Source organism: Sinocyclocheilus anshuiensis, unplaced genomic scaffold (genome assembly GCF_001515605.1).
Source record: "Sinocyclocheilus anshuiensis isolate Anshui unplaced genomic scaffold, SAMN03320099.WGS_v1.1 scaffold392, whole genome shotgun sequence".
NCBI classification, from domain to species: domain Eukaryota; kingdom Metazoa; phylum Chordata; class Actinopteri; order Cypriniformes; family Cyprinidae; genus Sinocyclocheilus; species Sinocyclocheilus anshuiensis.
In genome coordinates, this window is record NW_015557091.1 from 415,793 (window position 1) to 435,583 (window position 19,791).

The following is a 19,791-nucleotide window of genomic DNA, read 5'->3' on the forward strand; positions in this document are numbered from 1 at the left end:
TATTGGTTAACATTAATGTGGTGCTTTTTTCTAGATTCCCTAATTTTTTCTCTTTGCATGGCTCTTTCGTCTCCTGTTTTCTCGGCCTTCGGTTCTTCATATTGATTTTCCCCCACTGTCTAGGGACTTAAAAATCCTCCCTTCGCTCAAAGCGTACACTCATCAGCATGTCATTATCTTTACCCCGTCCAGTCACTTGCATATTATTTCTTCCATGCGTTCTGCGCTTCAGCATCCACACAGTCACACCCATGAGAATAATCAGTGCTGCCACCCCGAGCAGTATGTACAGCAGGCCTCCAAACTCCGCTGGTTGTGCTGAGAGAAAGAGATTTTTATGATAAAAATTAATGAGAAGTGCTTGCAAAATCATGAACTGAGAATTGAAAGTGAGAGTTTGTGCATTTATACATCAGTACAGTCGACCTGAATGAGTCTGAGTACCTTTGTAGCTGTAACTATCGCTGAAACGGGAGAAACCTTTCCCGCAGTCAAACTGGCAGCTGTACAGTCCTTCTTCCTCGACGGTAATGGACTGGTGGTTTTCAGATAGTCTTCTGTGTGAGTGTGGGTCATTAAAGAGTGTGTGATACCAGTGGTAGGACGTGCAGTCGGCAGGACAGCGAGGACAGGAACACTGCAGACTCTTAGTAGACACTGAAATCACTGCAGCAGGAGGCCCACCTGTAAAACACAGCAATATGACTGTGGTGCGCTGATGATTTCAGATGAATATAGTATTCATATACCATGGTATTTATATAGTGCCAGTGTTTTGTACTGGATATTAACTGGTCCAAATTAGGCAGTAAACAAAACATTACACCCCCCCCCAATAAACAAAGAAAGCCTGTGGTTTTACCATGGGTAAAAGGCAGTTTTTAGGCACAATACAAATTTATTGAGAAAATGCATAAATGTAACTGTTCTGACAAATTCAGTGAGTAATTAGTTAAACCAATTTAAACAAACAACTCGTGAGTCATTGATTCTGACTGATTCACTAAAAGAACTGAATCATTTGTTCATGAACTGGACCATGCTGGTCGCGCGGTATACTTATTTTTGCATGTAGCCAGTGACAACAATGAAAGAGAAAGATGTGATGGGTTGCTTTTTAAATTTTATTTTAGTTTACTTACTTTAAAATGTAAAATATTATTAGTACTATTAGTATTATTTATTATGAATTTATTATTATTAATATTATTACTATTGTTACACATAGTACTGCAGTATTAGTGGTTATGTACAAATGAAAGGATGATGTAATGCGGGTGTTGTTGTGTTGTACCTATAACTTTTAACTCCTGAGCGTCAGAATCTCCTTCCTTCTGTGCTGCTTCTGCACTGATGTGGCTGAACCTGTAGGTGGCGTGGCAGCTGTAGTTGCCGACATCATCTTGTGTGGCGTTGGTGATGGTGTATGTGCCTTCAGGTGAGTTCATGATTTCTATTTTATCCTTATAGAAGACTGCATTTTCCAGTTTCGGTCCACCCCAGACTACACACCTGAGAGCCACAGGCTCCCCCTGCAGCACAGGAACGGCCGGAGGAACCAACATCACCATGAGCTCTGAGAAACAGACCAAACACAGGTCAGACTTGCTGCTGAAAGAAACCTTCATCTAAACTTTTAGCAGATTTAAAGTATTTTAAAATGTACACTTTTTTTCTTATGGGAAAACAGACTAAAATATTGATGACATCATTTTGCACTCACAGGCATATCCAATTTTTTGTCCAATCAAATGCTTTCTAGAATTAGAACGTCCCTCCTCTTAATAAAGCCAAATGCAACCATCAGCAAATCATGGTGTTACTACATTCATTATTACTTATTTTTTTTAAAAATGGGTACAGTATGATTCAGATGATTATTTACTTGACCATTACTTTCAAATTCAGTTATTGTGAAATTTGGATTCATATGATGCCGTTGTACGTTTAGATGTTAAACTTGTTTCTTGTAAGTCAAGGCAAAACCTGAATGTTAAGAAACAACTAATATGTTTCAAATTCAGTTTACCAAGAGCATGTCAGACTAATGGGAACTAACTGACATAACTAATGAAAAACAGAAGTCTGCATAATGCAGTGGGGAGTGGACTACAAATGCAACAGAAGGCATGTTTCTTTTCTTTTTTTTTTTGTCTATACAATGAAAGTCAGTGGGCTCCAGTGTTGTTTTGGACCACAATGCATTGTTTTGACTTTAATTGTATGGACAAAAACAGTCAAAACATTCTTCAAAGTACCTTCTTTTGTGTTTCACACAGGTTTGAAATGACAGAATTTGTATTCTTGTGTGAATTATCCCTTTAACTACATACAGGTGATCTGAAATACAACAGGAAGTGGAGTAAGGAGTCACCTGTCATTTTCAGCGTCACTGCATTGCTTCGATGTTCTGTTTTCTTTTTCTTGCACCAGAAAGTGGCTCTTTCTGCCCCTTTTAATTCAGCAAATATAACAGCTCTCTTCATCTTCTCATTAACATTGACTCCTAAAGCGAAGCTGCTCACTCCCCTCAACGCAAAACAAGCCCAGTCCTTCAGATCATCGTCCGCCTGCAGCACCAGGTTTCTTCCTTCTCCTTTGGTCATCACAGCACCTCCTACAGATGGAGAGGGCTGAGCGTGAGGCTCCAGCTCTGAGAGAGAGAGAGAGAGATCATGAGAAACAGCAGGAGGAACAGAACAGATGATCATGAACGTTTAGGATGGTGTTCATACCCAGTACAGTGAGTGTGAACGGGTCACTTCTCGGTCCGCCCTGCTCACATTCACACGCCCCGTTGTTTTTTGGTGTCACTGCAGTAAGAAGAATAATTGAATAATCCTGATGTGATTGTTGTGTTCCATCAATAATCCATTTTGTTGGTTTACTCCCTCCTTTATGGTTACAGATCAGAGCGACGTCATCTCCAACATACACCTGTGGGAACTTCGGCAGGAGAGATACTGAGAGAAAGAAAACAGACATATGAGAGAAGCGTATTCTCTAACAGCAGGTTGTCTGACTGCTTTATTATTATGAAATATGACTGATTGGCAGTAATTGAACACAGTGATTTAGTGCTGTCTACTCTGCAAAAAAATAAAGTTCACTTCCTGGAATGGATGTTCATGCATGTATTTATGCATTCCTGTGTGCATACAGTACATGCATTGCAGCATGCATACATGTATGCATTCATCCATGCATTAAATAATGAAATACATAAATAATAAATGCTTTTCATGACTATGCTAGAAACATCAGGATGCTCTTTGTGTGATGATGTCTTTGTGACACTAGATCTACACACCTTAATAATAAATTATTAAAGATGTGCACTTGAATTTACTCAGCGCTGTGCTCGGAATAGATTTGATACTGTATGATATTAAATCTTTTGTTGTTTTGAGGATCAGGCAGAAAACATCTGTTTAACACATGGTGTGGTCTATAGATAAATGTGTCATAAAACACGTTTATGTATTTACCTGTTGGTTTCTGTCCCTTGTTCCCCCTTATGAGAGCCAACAACACTGTGACATAAAAAGATCAATCAGATCTGGATTTGACTTCTAGATTAACAACATACAGCTTTAGTAAATGCAGAGACAGAAAAAAGGGCTGTTTGTTTCCATCTCCTGGGCAAATTCCAAAGTTTCTCATAAGATGCATATTTATTGGAATGAGACAGACACACCACATCAGTTCTGGGCTTAAAGTCCCCATGAAATCAACATTTTTTTTTTTTTTTGTATGGATATGATCAAGTTTATCTATTAGCTAGTGTGCTCCAAAACAAAACTTGCATTTAGGAAATATAAGCATTCAAAACTTGAATCAAAGATTTTGATTATATAATTGAAAAAAATATAACGAAACGCTATTGGCTATTTAAAAAAGGGGGCAGGCTGCTCGATATGTCTTCTTGTTTCAGTTGAAATTACGCAAACACAAAGAATAAGGCTGCGAGTTTCAAGGCACTTCAGTGGATCTTTAAAACACCACCAGAACAAAGACCTGCCAGCTGTAAGTCTAAGACCACATTGAAAACCTGGGAATTTTATTTTATTTTATAAAATAATTGTATAAAATAGAGTTCTGAAGAGTATAATTCTACACTACTTCTAGGCCAGTAATCAAATGCAATAAATTAGTGACACTAAAAATGCATCTGTTTTTACCTGGCAGTGTCAGCAGAGACCTCATGTCCATCAGCCGATCTAAGCCACGCTGAAATATAACAGAAAGCATGTGCAAATGTTTCTTTAAAGTTGAAACACTTTTCCTTTCTTTTGACATTATGTTGTCTCCCTCTCTGGTCTGATCTTTTGGCTACACTTTACTTGAAGGGGTGTGTATAAGACTGACATGACACCTTCATAATCATGACATGACACATGTCATGAATATGAAGGTTTTATGCATGTTTATGAGAACTGTCATTAAGTGTCATTCGCTCAGTTATGTAATTTTTAATGCAAAGATGATATTGTTTGAGATGTCTTTGTTATGGGCTATGGTTAGGGGTAAGGGTAGGGGTAGGGTTATGTTAGGGTTAGGTCAAATAATGTCATATTTGCATTAAAAATGACATAACTGAGCGAATGACACTTAATGACAGTTGTCATAAACATGCATAAAACCTCCTTCATATCATGACATGTGTCATGTCATGATTATGAAGGTGTCATGTCAGTCTTATGCACACCCCTTAAAGTAAAGTGTTACCGATCTTTTCTTACATAACGGCATTGACATTTTAGACACCTAAGTCATATTTAAAAATGTCTTAATGTAACTCTGCGGACCCGGATACGGGTCCAAAATGACGTAAAAAATGTTTATGCTTCATATTATGCATTTTACAAAATATCAAAACCAAGGAAACGACTCGTGCAAAACTTGCTGTTGTTAACTTTTATATAGGGCCTATATTTCCCACAAATGTTTGTAATATCAACAAATTAGCCTATCTTGCTTGTTTTGAAAAGGGTTTAGCATCATCATCTGGTCTCCATTTGATGCTTCAACAGTTATATTTCTGTCAGGAGTACAATTAAAAACATGCAAAATCAAAACAGGACCGCTTTCATGCCTTTATTATAAATAATCAATCGCGAGACGAATCCAACCCGTCGCACTTTGGTAAATTGTTAAAGAAAGTGTCTTATGAAAATCAGTGAAATCCAAGAAATATCGATATATTATCCACTGTTTACATCAGATTTAATCTGCAAGATCTGCCCTCTCTATATCGTCATTCTCCTAGAAATTATGCAGTCTGAATACCGTTTATGTTATGGGACAAACTTCCCGTGGCTTGAACTGTAGGCCAAACCAAAACCTCCCTTGTTTTCTGGCACATGTAGGCCTATTGTTAAATAAAAATAAAAAATAAAAAAAAATCTGCAAAAACGTTTTCCATTTCAATATGCTTCAGCTTCTGTTTTTAGGGTGAATTCATGTAAAGTGGGCCACTTTTTTGTTAAACTTGAAACTTAGATACCAGACACTTGTCTTGTCTTTTCTTTATTACCTTTGTTTACTTCATGCACTCCAGACAAATGTCTTTTCAGGTAAATTGGGTCATTTCTGATTTATCAAAAATGATCCTGTATCTTAATTAGAAATTATAAAAACATTTATGTATCTTTTTTGTTTGTTTGTTAACAAATTATCAAACAAACATTTTAACAACATATTTAACAAAAACATATAGCCCAGGCTATGAGTAAAATTCATAAGTTTAATGAAAAAAAAAAACATCTTTACAACATATTAAATGTGACTATAATAACACATGCAGCAACAGACAGGTGATCAAAAAATGGAATAAAAGAGATATTTAAAATATAATATTGTTAAACATTTTTCTATCTGTTTTCTCTAAACACATTTGAACTTTAATTGTGACCCTATTTTAAAGCTTTATACTCTGCATCTACATTTAGCTTCACTCCAGATTCCTTTCTGCTTCACCTCTGTCCTTCTGCAATTGTTTTCTAAAAAGCCAGTTATACATGTCATTTAAAAACAAAATCAGTGAATGTCAATTTATTTTAAGAAATGTGAGTAGAATTAGTGACGGTTCAAGGTGGCCCACTTTAACTAGCACACTTGGCCAAAGTGGGCCATCAATATTTAACCATCTTATAAGAAAAATTTTAAATGTATTTTCTGCTGGCCCTCTGCTAAAAATGATAATGTTTGTATATTTTCAGCAATTGTCATTGATTTTGTGATTTAGATTTTACTGATTGAGAGAAATAATGTGACAAGGATTTTAACTTTTTTTTTTTCCAAAGTAACCCATTTGAACCTGATCCCCAAACTGTCTAAAAGTTGTGTCAGAATCAATCAATAAATCAATCAATCAACCAACCAACCAATCAATAAAAATAAAAATAAACTGGCCCTCTGCTAAAACTGATAATGTTTGTATATTTTCAGCAATTGTCATTGATTTTGTGATTTAGATTTTACTGATCGAGAGAAATAATGTGACAAGGATTTTAACTTTTTTTTTTTCCAAAGTAAACCATTTGAACCTGATCCCCAAACTGTCTAAAAGTTGTGTCAGAATCAATCAATAAATCAATCAATCAACCAACCAACCAATCAATAAAAATAAAAATAAATCTGTATCAGGTTACAAGAGACCAAGGCATCATTTATATACAATTTATTTTGACACACTCAGAAATACACATGGATTTTATGAGGAACAGGAATAAAACATGTAATGATGACAAACCAGTGTGTGTAACCAGGAAAGCAAATCAATCCTGCAGTGACCTCTTGTGGTGAACCTCGACACGACTGGCTTTGACGATGGACACCAATTTTGCCCCTTAGAAAGACTGAACTACAGTTGCATTGCAGTAAAAATTTAATATTGCATATTGCATTCAGTTTTACAGCTGTGCTCTATATGATATACATCCTCGAATAATAAAGCTGAAAATGCTTTAAGTCCTTGAAATGCTTTAAAAAAACAACATACAAAACAACAATGTGCATGAACTAAAATTAAAATCTGAAAATAAACATGATGAAACATTGAAATAGTGCAAACAGGCTACAGTGCAAATGCATTTACTGTTGAATGAGAGTGACACAAGCTGATAAATATTACTTATCTGTAAGAGATAGCATAATCTGTATAACTATAAATTCACAGACATTCACAATTGATTCTGTGTAATTCTGTGCGAATGCAGTTGCAAATGTGAAACTACTGTATATGCTGAGTATGCTTGAAGCTTATTTATGTGTGATATATATGTGCTTTAAATCCTTCTGTGCTATTAAGCAAAATTTTTTTAAAAACATTTTTTTGTCTTCTTTGTCCTGTTATATACAGAATTATGTATCTGAATTCTCATAAATGTGTGAATCTGTGTATGGTAACTGTAATCTTGTTTGCTACTTTTTTTGTGCAAACTGTATATATATGTGTGTGTGTGTGTGTGTGTGCATGTGTCTGTGCACGTGAAAATTATTTCTCTTTTTTGGGTGGTGTACCAAGTACCCTTTAATACATTACATTTAATACATTGACCTGAGAATGCAGGCATTGCCATTTGACTATTGTGGTGCTTATTCTTTCTCAGATTCTTTCTCTTTGCCCATCTGTTTCTTCACTTCTTCGTATGGATTTTCCTCCACTGTCACGGCCTCATAATCTTTGTCTTTCTGAGGAAGTTGCTCATACCCTCCCTCGGCTTCTCCTCCTGGTTTTTTCGAGTCTGCTGAACTCAGTGTTTGGTACACTTCGGCTTTGACGCTCTTAAGAGCCTCGTACCCACCTTGACCTTCACCCTGACCCTCTCCAGGTCCTAGTGTGTGGTACACCCCCTCCTCCTGCCTCTTTTGTAGGGGTTCGTAACCCCCCTCGGCCTGGTCCTTGCCCGTGCTCTCGCCCAGCGTGTGATAAACCGCCTGATCCTTGTCCTTGAGTTGGATTTGCTCATAGTCTCCACCTGTCGTCTTGTCTTTATCCCGTTTGGTCGCCTGGACATTGCTTCCTCCACGTCTGCGCTTCAGCGCGATCAGCAAGACGATCAACAGCCCGAGAACGATCAGAATCGCCGCCACCATGATGGGCATCACGTTTGGAGTCTCTGACTCAGATTGTGCTGAGAGAAAGAGAGAAGATGCAAATTCATTCTAAAAATAAAAATGAGAAGTAGTGTGCGTGCACAGTCGCCAAGTGAGAAATGAAAGTGACAATTGTATTTACACATTGCTACACTTAACATGAATATGCACGGAAAATGTTCATCATGTGCTTGTGTTTTGGCATGAAACTTTTGGGTGTCACAGACACTTTGAGAAGCAGTTCTTCTGTTGATTACCAGAGAAAATAGTCTACACTCATAACTCATCTTACAAAAGCAAACAAACATTGTGTTTATGGTAGGGTTATTATCGTTAAATGAAAACTAAAACCATAAAAAAAGCATTTTTGCTACTTGAAATAAAACTAAAACTTAGTTTATTTAAATTATTTGCCAAATTATTTGAAATTTCTAATTTTTGATTAGATCAAGTTGAGGAGCTGAATTTATTAAAACTGAAAAAAAATAAATAAAATACATTTGACAACAAAATTACAAAAACCTTAACTAAAATTAAAATGAAAATGGTAATAAAATACAAACACTCGCTTATGAACATGAAGTCAAAAGAGCATGTATATGGGTGTATGAATACCTTTGTAGCTGTAACTATCGCTGAAACGGGAGAAACCTTTCCCGCAGTCAAACCGGCAGCTGTACAGTCCTTCTTCCTCGACGGTAATGGACTGGTGGTTTTCAGATAGTCTTCTGTGTGAGTGTGGGTCATTAAAGAGTGTGTGATACCAGTGGTAGGACGTGCAGTCGGCAGGACAGCGAGGACAGGAACACTGCAGACTCTTAGTAGACACTGAAATCACTGCAGCAGGAGGCCCACCTGTAAAACACAGCAATATGACTGTGGTGCGCTGATGATTTCAGATGAATATAGTATTCATATACCATGGTATTTATATAGTACCTTTGTTTATTGGATTGTAACTGGTCCAAATTAGGCAGAAAAAAAACGAATTATTAATTTTTTCCCCCCTTTATTAAAGCAATAAACCAAGAAAGCCTGTGTTTTTACCATGTGTGAATGGGTGATTTTTAGGCACAATGCAAATTTAATGAGAATTTCAAATGTTTCTATTTATTCCACAGTTACAATCAGATGTTTTTGTGGATGTATATCTGTAAGTACACATAGTATGAGTGTTAATGTTAATTCAGTGGCTGGTTTTGAAGCTTAACGGGTGGCACGTGGTGCTGATAATGCTAAGAACATGTGTTAAATAACTTACTAGTGGACATCCCCATTAGACCTGATGCATAAACCGTTCTGACAGATTTAGTGAGTGATTTGTTAGGCCAATTAAAACCGATGAGTGATTCATTCTGACTTGTAAGCTTTTAAGTCATTCATTCTGACTCTTTCATTAAAAAGTCAATTTCTCATACGCTATATTTGCTTGTTTTTGCATGCAGCCAGTGCTAGAATAAATTGTCATATATTTATGCATTTATAGTAATGTCCAAAAATACTGTCAGTACATGCAGTATTAGTGGTTCTGTATAAATGAAAGGATGATGTAATGCGGGTTTTGTTATGTTTATTGTTTACCTATAACTTTTAACTCCTGAGCATCAGAATCTCCTTCCTTCTGTGCTGCTTCTGCACTGATGTGGCTGAACCTGTAGGTGGCGTGGCAGCTGTAGTTGCCGACATCATCTTGTGTGGCGTTGGTGATGGTGTATGTGCCTTCAGGTGAGTTCATGATTTCTATTTTATCCTTATAGAAGACTGCATTTTCCAGTTTCGGTCCACCCCAGACTACACACCTGAGAGCCACAGGCTCCCCCTGCAGCACAGGAACGGCCGGAGGAACCAACATCACCATGAGCTCTGAGAAACAGACCAAACACAGGTCAGACTGCACATCCTGCACATCTACTGTTTCATTTAAATATCCCGTCAAATTATGATGTGAGTTTTGTGGCTTTTAATTCATGTCTATTTGCTTTGAATTCACCTATGTGCCAGTGCAAGTAAAACCTGACAAATGTTTAGCAGGTATACAGATTTAAAATGGAAATCTTTAGGAAAACAGACTGAAATCTTGACGACATCTTGCAGGTGTCCAATCAAATGCTTTGTAGAGTGAGAACGGCCCTCATGCAACCAAATATCAAATCTTCATGTTACTGTTATGTAAAGTAAAGACTATTGCCTATTTAAGTAAAATGGGTTCATTAAATAATGTCAACATAGAAAAAGGAAAAGAGTGATTTAATGCAATCTTTAATGATTGACTTTGTCTTTGTGACACACGTTGCCAAACAGTAAGAGTATAGAGCTATAAAGACTGATCTAAAGAAGTTTGACTTTTACAGACTTTGGTATATTGGTAAATCTGAGCACAGTTTGATGCATCGTTGAGATCTCATTTGACAATTTAGAGGATACACATGTGTTTTTTTTTTTTTTCTCAGTAAAACATCTTACGGAATGTTCAGAAGACTGCTGTTTCCATTTGCTCTCCAATTTAGTCTCATGGCTGTTTATTAAAAAGCCTTTTGAGATTTTGAAGATTTTGTTTGTAACTTTCTTTCTTTCTTACGCTCAATATGCTGTAACATCACTTGCTTAAGTTTCAGACTGCTGCAAACTAGCTGACAGAAAGCCTGTCATAAAAGGTTTTCTGGGGAAGCACGGTCTGCAAAGTGAATATAGAAGTGGACTGCAATTTCAACGGAGGAGACGTGTGATCACTCTGTTCAAATAGTAATGCAATCCCTTGTTTTGTAAATCTTATGGTAATGTAAACACAACAGAAGATATTTAGAAAAATGGTTAAAAAAAAAAAGTGTCGAAAAATGTTTGTCCATAAAATTAAAGTCCAGTTTTATTTTGGACCCCATTAACTTTCATTGCATGGACACAAACAGTCAAAACATTCTTCAAAATATCTCCTTTTGTCTTCCACAGAAGAATGTAAGTCATACCGGTTTGAAACAACATGAATTTGTATTCCCTTAACTACACACAGGAAGTGGGGTAAGGAGTCACCTGTCATTTTCAGCGTCACTGCATTGCTTCGATGTTCTGTTTTCTTTCTCTTGCACCAGAAAGTGGCTCTTTCTGCTCCTTTTAATTCAGCAAATATAACAGCTCTCTTCATCTTCTCATTAACATTGACTCCTAAAGCGAAGCGGCTCACTCCCCTCAACGCAAAACAAGCCCAGTCCTTCAGATCATCGTCCGCCTGCAGCACCAGGTTTCTTCCTTCTCCTTTGGTCATCACAGCACCTCCTACAGATGGAGAGAGCTGAGCGTGAGGCTCCAGCTCTGAGAGAGAGAGAGAGAGATCATGAGAAACAGCAGGAGGAACAGAACAGATGATCATGAACGTTTAGGATGGTGTTCATACCCAGTACAGTGAGTGTGAACGGGTCACTTCTCGGTCCGCCCTGCTCACATTCATACGCCCCGTTGTTTTTTGGTGTCACTGCAGTAAGAAGAATAATTGAATAATTCAGATGTGATTGTTGTGTTCCATCAATAATCCATTTTGTTGGTTTACTCCCTCCTTTATGGTTACAGATCAGAGCGACGTCATCTCCAACATACACCTGTGGGAACTTCGGCAGGAGAGATACTGAGAGAAAGAAAACAGACATATGAGAGACAAATCTTAGGTTGTCTGACTACTGTTATGAAATACGAATGACTGATTGATTGGCAATAATTGAAAACTACAATGATTTAGTGCTGTTTGCTCTACAAAGATAACTGGAGTAAGTTTGCATCCTAGAATGGACATTCTTTCTTTCTTTCTTTCTTTCTTTCTTTCTTTCTTTCTTTCTTTCTTTCTTTCATGTATTTCTTTTTCTTTATGAATTTCTTTCTTCATGCATTTTTTTCATGCATTTTTTATTTAATTCTTTCTTTATACATTTCTTTCTTTATGCATTTTTATGCATCTTTCTTTCTTCATGCATTTCTTTATTCTTTATACATTTCTTTATGCATTTTTATGTATTTCTGCATCTTTCTTTCCCTCTCTTTCTCCTTCTTTCTTTCTTTCTTTCTTTCTTTCTTTCTTTCTTTCTTTCTTTCTTTCTTTCTTTCTTTCTTTCTTTCTTTCTTTCTTTCTTTCTTTCTTTCTTTCTTTCATGTATGTATTTATTTATGCATTTATTTATTAAACAAGTCATAATTTCGCCCTCTCTCTGATTTAAATTTGAATGAATTGAGCTGTTTTTTGCTCCTGCACCTTCTGTCTTCTGTGTAAATGCATGCGTTGGTGATTATTTAAGGGCTGTGGGTTTGCTGTCGAGTTCAGTATAGTGTTTGACTGTCTAATCGATGTGAAACGTGTCACAAGTGATCATGGGATTTTGATGAAAATAGACTCGAGCTGCTGGGTTCTAACATAGAGATTCCTCAGAAGGATCTGTAGATCTTAAATTCATCTAGTCTGACGCTTGTTGATTATTTTGTAGGAGTCAGGCTGTTCAGTCTTTAGCAGACACACCCTGCTATGGCCACTTGTTCCCTCTCGAGAAACCACGGCAGAAACTACTTTGGAGCAGGTTGGAAGTTCATTATACTGTAAATGACTCTCTGTGAGGTACTTCATATACGCAAGACATTTTAAACATGTGACATTAGAAATATCAGATGTTCTGCATTGAAGTTCTGGAAATATCCACTGGGTTTTGCTCAATGCTGTGTTCGTAATAGATTTGATATGATGTTAAATGTGAGTTTTTTATTTTTTGAGGATCAAGTAGAGCTGATCATCTTTATTCACTGATCTTTACCACATGTACTATTTCAATTGATCTGGCCATACGCACAATCTGTAGATATGTGTGCAGTGAAATGTGTGTAGTCACCTGTTGGTTTCTGTCCGTTGTCTTCCCTTATGAGAGCCAACAACACTGTGAGATAAAAAGATCAATACGATTATTTCTGGACTGAGAATCTTCAGTTTTTTCTTTAATTTGTAGCTTTATTGTCATGGGAATGAGACGGCCACACCCAGTCACCACCCAGCAGTGTCTAAAACCCAGATAATCACCACACCAGAACTTCTGAGATGTCATTTCAAATGTATTTCTGTGTTTAACTACATATCTCTCTGGAAGACTTTTTCTGATTGGTCAGTTGCAACTTACATTGGTGAAATATTTCTGAATGATGACTAAGGAGTTAAAAAATATATATTTTAGGCATTAATCACCCAACAAAATTAATGACAGATTTTGCTTTCTTTGAAGCACAGTAAATATTATATACAATATATAATATTTTTGCAATATTAAAAAAATAATAATAATGATCTGTTTTGTGCATCATGAAAGTTTGTTAATTATGCAAAATATTGGATACAAGTACCACAACTATTTGAAAGTTGTTTTTGCACGCCTTCAAAAACATCTTTACATATCTAAAAAAATGTTTGTGGCACTGTAATGCAAATCTGAGTAACAGCATTATTACCAAAAAATAATATAATAATTCATATCTCCTGTGATGTTTGCCCTGAAATTGGATTCTTTTTTGGAAAATTGTCAACATTTATCACTGTTTAATGCCAGTTTGTTAACCAGACGAACAAAGCTTGTTAAGTAATTTGCCTCTTCAGTTGAGTGAAAGCTGCAAACTGGCTTGAAATAAACTTCAACTTTACTGTAGCAGAGAGCTGTCCAAACATTGATTACACAGAATCTGACAATAAGATGATGCTGAGCTTTTGTCTTTTTACCTGCTAGTATCAGCAGAGACCTCATGTCCATCAGCCAAGCCGAGCTGCGCTGTCTGTCAGAAAGAGAAAAATGACCGTCTGATGGACAGAAAGAAGAGCTGCATGTAGGATTTGGGGAAGTGGCAATAACGTGGTTTATCAGCCTTATTGCATTCAAGCTCAGCTGAGTATGTGTGTGTGAATGTTTTAATTATTTTTGTTTTTTTTTCTTATAGCACATAGAGCAGCGGCCGCCGCACCCCTCAGTGACACTGAGTCAGCAGTGTGTGTTTAACAGCTCATTTCAGCTCTGTGTTTGTGTTCAAGCATGCAGTGTTGCTTTAAATGTGCAATTTGGTTGTTATCAGACATTGCTATTTACAGAACGTCAAGTCAGTCATGTAGATGGTCAGTGATCAAAAACAACTGAGAGGCTCAAATCCAAAATGAGCATGAAAGAAAGACTCACTTATTTTATTGCATTATTTATTAATGTAAATACAGTTTTTCTCATTAGACCTTTTTTTTTTTTTTTTTTTACGATGAAGTTTGCTAAAGCACATTTAATTTGCTGTAAGTTCTAAACTATACTTACATCTATTTTACAGATAACAGTTCAACAATTCTGTTAATGCCAATAGATACTATTTAGGATATTCTAGAATATTGTTTTAATGATCATCAAGAATGCAGATTAAAAATGATATGAATCTATAATTTAGGTGCTTACTTTGACATATTTAGCATTTGTATCACTTTTTTGCCTTAATGTTCATGTTAAATGCTCAAATGCTCAGTGTGGTGTGACAAATTAATTGTACGGAAGGGTGGTTATTCCATGTAATCTCTCAATTTATGTGAGTTTATTAAAACTGCATGTATAATTATGCATGAATTAACAAAATGCTGTTTTAGATGGAGTTTAGGGCATGTCAAGTATATATTTCAAGTCATACCCATATACATAAATTGCAAGAAAATGTATTGCTCAGGAAAATATCTGTGTGCTGACTAGGTTTGTTATGTGTGTAAATTATATATTTTTTTATTTTTAATTAGTGAAAGATGGTCTAATAAACTATTTGAAATGCTTGTTAGTTAAGCTCTGTTCAACCTGTTCACAGATCCTTGTTAACTCTTGAGTTTTGTGTATTTTCAGTTTTGGCAAAGCAATTTCCTGTGAAAGTGTTTCATGTCTTAAACAAAATTAACCACACTCTCATTTTCAGTGAGCGCTGTGTTTTTTTTTTTAGTGCTCAGCAATTTTTTTTTATTTCCTTAATGTGCAGTAGTGGTTAAAAGCAGACAAGTGTTGTACAATGAACACTCAGTGAGTCATTCAGATGCATTTGGGCCTTTGTAGAGTATGTGGTCTTGGTTTTGATTTTACTTGGATTAATGAATTTGCATTCAGTCCTTTCTGACAGGGCATCCCACAGGTCAGTGGCGTCCACTGGAGAGCAAAGACGACATTCTTTAATTTCTAAAAACTTTGGAAGTTTTCACAGTTTATTCAAGATTAGTTCCTAGTTATTTGCTTTTTTTTTTTGAAAGAGGAACTTGCATTGTGTGTGTGTTACCTTCCTGTGCATTTCCCAGAATACCCAGTGATGGTGTTCTTTATGAACAGAAACATGCTTATTAGTCAGCACTTTAATTATTTTGTTTTAGATTAAATCATTTTGGCGTTTAATATGTTTAATGTGCTGGTTGAATTTTTTGCACAGTTGTGCACATATGAACATTTTCACATGAAATGAAAGAAGCTGTTCAGAAATGAATGGATGATGATGCTTTTGTTAGGGGCTGAAAAATGTGCTGAAATCGCGGAGTCATTTTGGCCACATGAATTTATAGCAGCACTCTCTATGAAACCTGGATAATGCATTGTACTGTAATATTTTGATGCCCTATTATACACATTGTTTTCATTAGTAATTGTGACAGTTTTAATATTCGTCTTCCTTACATTTACATTTGTGCATTTAGCAGACAATTTTATCCAAAGTGACTTGAACAAAAGCAATTCGTCACAGATCTATTATTATTATCTATATATAGTATATAACGGACTGAGGGTCAGTGTTGTGGCTTTCGACATGTTGGGAATTTTGAGGTCTTTTGCATTGATCTCAGAGTACAAGTTATTCCACTAGTTTGTTTTCAATGTTAAAACAGTCCAGGCATCTTTAAGGCTACAAGTAGAGGTTTTGTTTTTACTGGCTAGTCTTAATTAGTAGTGTTGACTAGATCAAGTATCACTATTATTATTGCTTATTCCATATTTAGACTTAGTAATGCGATGTGTTTGTGCTCCAGACATGAATAATTCCTCAAAGCATGTGTCTTCTTGGCCAGTTAACTTGCATTAATCTCACAGATTTGCACTGAAGGGGGGACCCGATCCATAACTACGGACCTGAATAATTGACATGGATCTGTAAGCAACCACCAAGCAATACATAGCAACGATCTGACCACCTCAACATCAAGCCACAGTGAGTTTTGTAAGAAACCTCTCACATTTTCTTCATAACTGTAAAAATCTAGTTTATTGATGACTAAGTGCAATCTAGCTTTGAGAAGTACTTGAATAAATTAATTATGCATCCTTATGGGTAATGTGATTAATTTATACACAAGATGTTACTGTTTTTGGTAGCACAAAATAGCATATAAGTGGTTTCAGCTCTGTCTTCATGTAATGCATCAAATTCCTATTATTAGTTTGAAAGCACACAGATCAGCTCTGTGAGAAGATTTTAATGCATAAACTAGTCGAGGAACCAAACTGTTTATCGGCTTCATCGTGGCTGTAATTTAAGGACACCGATCTTTGATGTTATAGTGAGAGGACAGGGTGGGACTTGGGTCTGTTTTGATAGGTCAGAAAACAGGACAGCGGTGGGGAGCAACACACAGCCTAACGCTGGCAACAAACAGGCCACGTTCAGTTCCGTTTTGAGCTGAAGAAAGACATGTATTAGTAATTAGGCAGCAGGACTGCTAGTATGTAGATAGATAGATAGATAGATAGATAGATAGATAGATAGATAGATAGATAGATGATAGAATGACAGAGATAGGGAGAACAATAGGTAGACGGAGATAACAAAAGATACAGAGAAAGAATGATAGAATGACAGAACGACAGAGAACAATTAATAGAACGATGAATGACAGATTGATAGAGAGATGGCAATAGATGAGAGAATGACAGACAGAGAGAACAATGCATATATTAATTGTTCAATTGTTGCATTTGTAAAAACAAGTGTTCATTAACATAAATTCATGCAGTTTTGATGATACATTTTTGGTCATTTAACTAAATCTGAAATAAAATAAAACAAATAGTAAATGACAAACTTAAGCTTAAAAAACTAATAAATTTACAATAAGTTGAAGTGATTTTTTTTATTTATTTTTTTTAATTATTTTATGATTTTGAAGATTTGTTAATAAACAAAGAAAAAAACAACAACTGAAGTGCCTCAGTTAGCAAGCATTTATTGAAAATATTGAAAACTATTAGCTATAAAAATCGTAAGAATTGAAGTATTTCTATACATATTATAAATAACTAAAAAAAATCACATAACAAAATTGCTAAAACAAACCAAATTTAAATGAAAATGTAAATAAAATTAAAATATGAAATCATAAAAATAAAAGCTAATTAAAAATATTATTAAATACAATAATAATATATAAATAATACTAAAAGAACACGTACTTCAGTAACTGGTTTTAGAGGTTTCATGCTCAACTATGAGCATGAGCACTAGTAATAGTGATGCTTTACTAATCAAATGACACTAATAAACTCCCAAACAGGTCTGATTTCAAAGTGGAAAAACCACAGACAGACTCTTGTGAAGAAGGCAATGTTCTGTAGATTCTGTCCTGATTTTCTGTCTTCATCTGTTCCGTTTTTATCCGGTGAAGGCCAGTCATTCTCTCTTACTGTTTTGTGTCTTGTAAGTGTATCTTGAGTGTTTGTTCTCAGTGTCCTCGTACAAACCTTGTGGGTGAGAGATGGTGATTAACCTCAGCGTGACGAGGACTGGTGTTGATTTCTGCAGTCGTAGTCTAATTCACCCCAGCACGTCGCATGAACACACACAGGCAGGTTAATTTCTCCTTTAATTTTTCCATCCATGACCCACTTCTGTTTAAGAGTGTGTGTGTGTGTGTGTGTGTGTGAGTGTCAGAGTCTGCAAAGATATTTTTCTACATGCACACACACTTAAACACACATAGGCATGGATGTCTTGCATTATACATGTGAAACATTTATGTTTTCCTCTGTGGCTTTCAGTGGTTTCCAAGCATAACAGATGACTTCTTCCCACAAAGCCACAGAAGATCCAGATGAAACCCAAGCTTCAGATGTGAGCCAGTTTGATCTGATAGGCCGTGTGTGTGTATGTGTGTGGAGAGCGAGGCTGGAGGGAGGAGTGTTTGAGTGCATGACAGCGGGAGAGATCAGAAGAGAGATTGTTCCAGTGCTGGAGGTGATCCTGCATGGACGCAGCGCCTGAACGTGCACGGGAAAACACACTTATTCGCATTTTATGACTGTTTGCTTTGGCTGCGTCTCTCTGGACCCTGTTCTGCCCTGCTGACCACATCTCTGGAGCGAAGCAGCTCTTCTGTGCTGGAATGAGGAAGCTCAGGATGGACAATCAGGTAATTCCCAGTTGGATAGTGCATCCGATAAGATATGATAGAAACTATTGCATGCATGTGACTACTGGGATGCTTGAAAGATGACTTTTGAGAAAGTGTTGCAGTTGTGCTGGTGTGCATTAGCAGGACTGTGAACTGCAGTAGTTGCATATGCAGTGCTTTTGACTTCAGTGTGTGTTTTGCTGTAAATTGTGCTGATAGTGAGTGGGTGAGGAAGTGTGTTTGTGTGCTGTTTTCCTGGTGTGAAGGGCCTGCTGTGAGCAAAGGTAGGTCAGAGCGCACAAAGAGCATAATTATACACTTTAACACTTACATAGGAAATCTGTATAGAGAAAGTATGGACTGTTCATATGTGTTTGAACAGTTTGAGCTCAATTAGCTGTTTGATTTTACTGCGGTTTGTGCAGTGTGATCTTAAGCTGTGTATGATGTGTTTTCATGAATAGATGTGTGCTGTGTGCATAAACTATGTTCATACTTCTTTTTTTTTTTTTTTTAGAGCAGGGACTGTCAAGATCCAAAAAGCACCTTAAAAGTAGTCAATATGACTCCTTTGCTATATTCCAAGTCATATGATAGCTTTGAGTGAGGAACAAGCCCAAATTTAAGTGGTTATTCAGTTATAACTTCATTCAAACATGCAAATTTCTCTTGCTCGAACAGTAGAGCATTTAGGTCATGGGTCCGATTCTAAAGGAATGCATGAACTGATAAAACATATACCTCGAATGCAATGTAAGTCACTTTGGTTAAAAGCATCTGCTGAATGCATGAATGTAAATATTTAAACTTATTATGCTCATAGATGTGCCAGGTTTACATTAATGACACTTTGTAACCAAATGCAAGCTTGAAGTTGAAATGCGATGCAGAAATGTGAATGGTTTTTCAGAGCTGTGGAGGAGAAATTATCAGTGAATAGGCTCTAATGTTTGGTGTGGTTTTCTCACAAAGCATCCTATGACTTCAGTAGTCATAAGGAAGTTGTGCAAAAGTTGTGTGACATTGTAAAGACACTTTCATGGTCAAAACCTGGTTAAAAGATCCACGCTTGACTGTCTTTTAAAAGCCCATCTCTCTCTGTCTGTCACATGCTCATAAAACAGCACGTGTGTCAGCCAGCCATAAGAGAGTCAGTCAGACGTGATCTATCTGTCTGTCTGTCTGTCTGTCGTTCATTCTATCTATTGTTTTGTCTATCATTCTGTCTGTCTGTCTGTCGTTCTATCTATCTATTTATCTATCTGTCTGTCTATCTATCTATCTATCTATCTATCTATCTATCTATC

The 19,791-nt window shown here is 36.4% G+C and overlaps 4 protein-coding genes across 4 annotated transcripts in view; 2 read left to right on the top strand and 2 right to left on the bottom strand.

The window, feature by feature from the left end:
• The window catches only part of LOC107677309 (vesicular glutamate transporter 1-like), a 32,107-nt gene extending 16,872 nt beyond the window's left edge, over positions 1-15,235 (top strand). The window contains exons 14-15 of the transcript XR_001632820.1: positions 15,116-15,119; positions 15,225-15,235. The gene's annotated coding sequence lies outside the window, so the exon portion shown is untranslated. The remainder of the gene's footprint in view (positions 1-15,115; positions 15,120-15,224) is intronic.
• On the bottom strand, positions 128-4,206 carry LOC107677111 (uncharacterized). The gene is made up of 7 exons (XM_016471908.1): positions 4,182-4,206; positions 3,489-3,533; positions 2,736-2,963; positions 2,375-2,653; positions 1,295-1,576; positions 445-684; positions 128-318 (listed from the first exon to the last, which is right to left on the bottom strand). The coding sequence occupies exons 1-7, from the start codon at positions 4,204-4,206 to the stop codon at positions 128-130; spliced, it is 1,290 nt and encodes a 429-aa protein (XP_016327394.1).
• LOC107677310 (uncharacterized) lies at positions 7,530-13,889 on the bottom strand. Its single transcript, XM_016472180.1, has 7 exons — positions 13,832-13,889; positions 12,960-13,004; positions 11,489-11,716; positions 11,128-11,406; positions 9,682-9,963; positions 8,716-8,955; positions 7,530-8,138 (listed from the first exon to the last, which is right to left on the bottom strand). The coding sequence occupies exons 1-7, from the start codon at positions 13,860-13,862 to the stop codon at positions 7,600-7,602; spliced, it is 1,644 nt and encodes a 547-aa protein (XP_016327666.1). The 5' UTR covers positions 13,863-13,889; the 3' UTR covers positions 7,530-7,599.
• A 3,016-nt stretch (positions 15,236-18,251) lies between the features above and the next one.
• The window catches only part of LOC107677113 (SH3 and multiple ankyrin repeat domains protein 1-like), a 57,254-nt gene continuing 55,714 nt past the window's right edge, over positions 18,252-19,791 (top strand). Inside the window, exon 1 of the mRNA XM_016471909.1 lies at positions 18,252-18,502. The gene's annotated coding sequence lies outside the window, so the exon portion shown is untranslated. The remainder of the gene's footprint in view (positions 18,503-19,791) is intronic.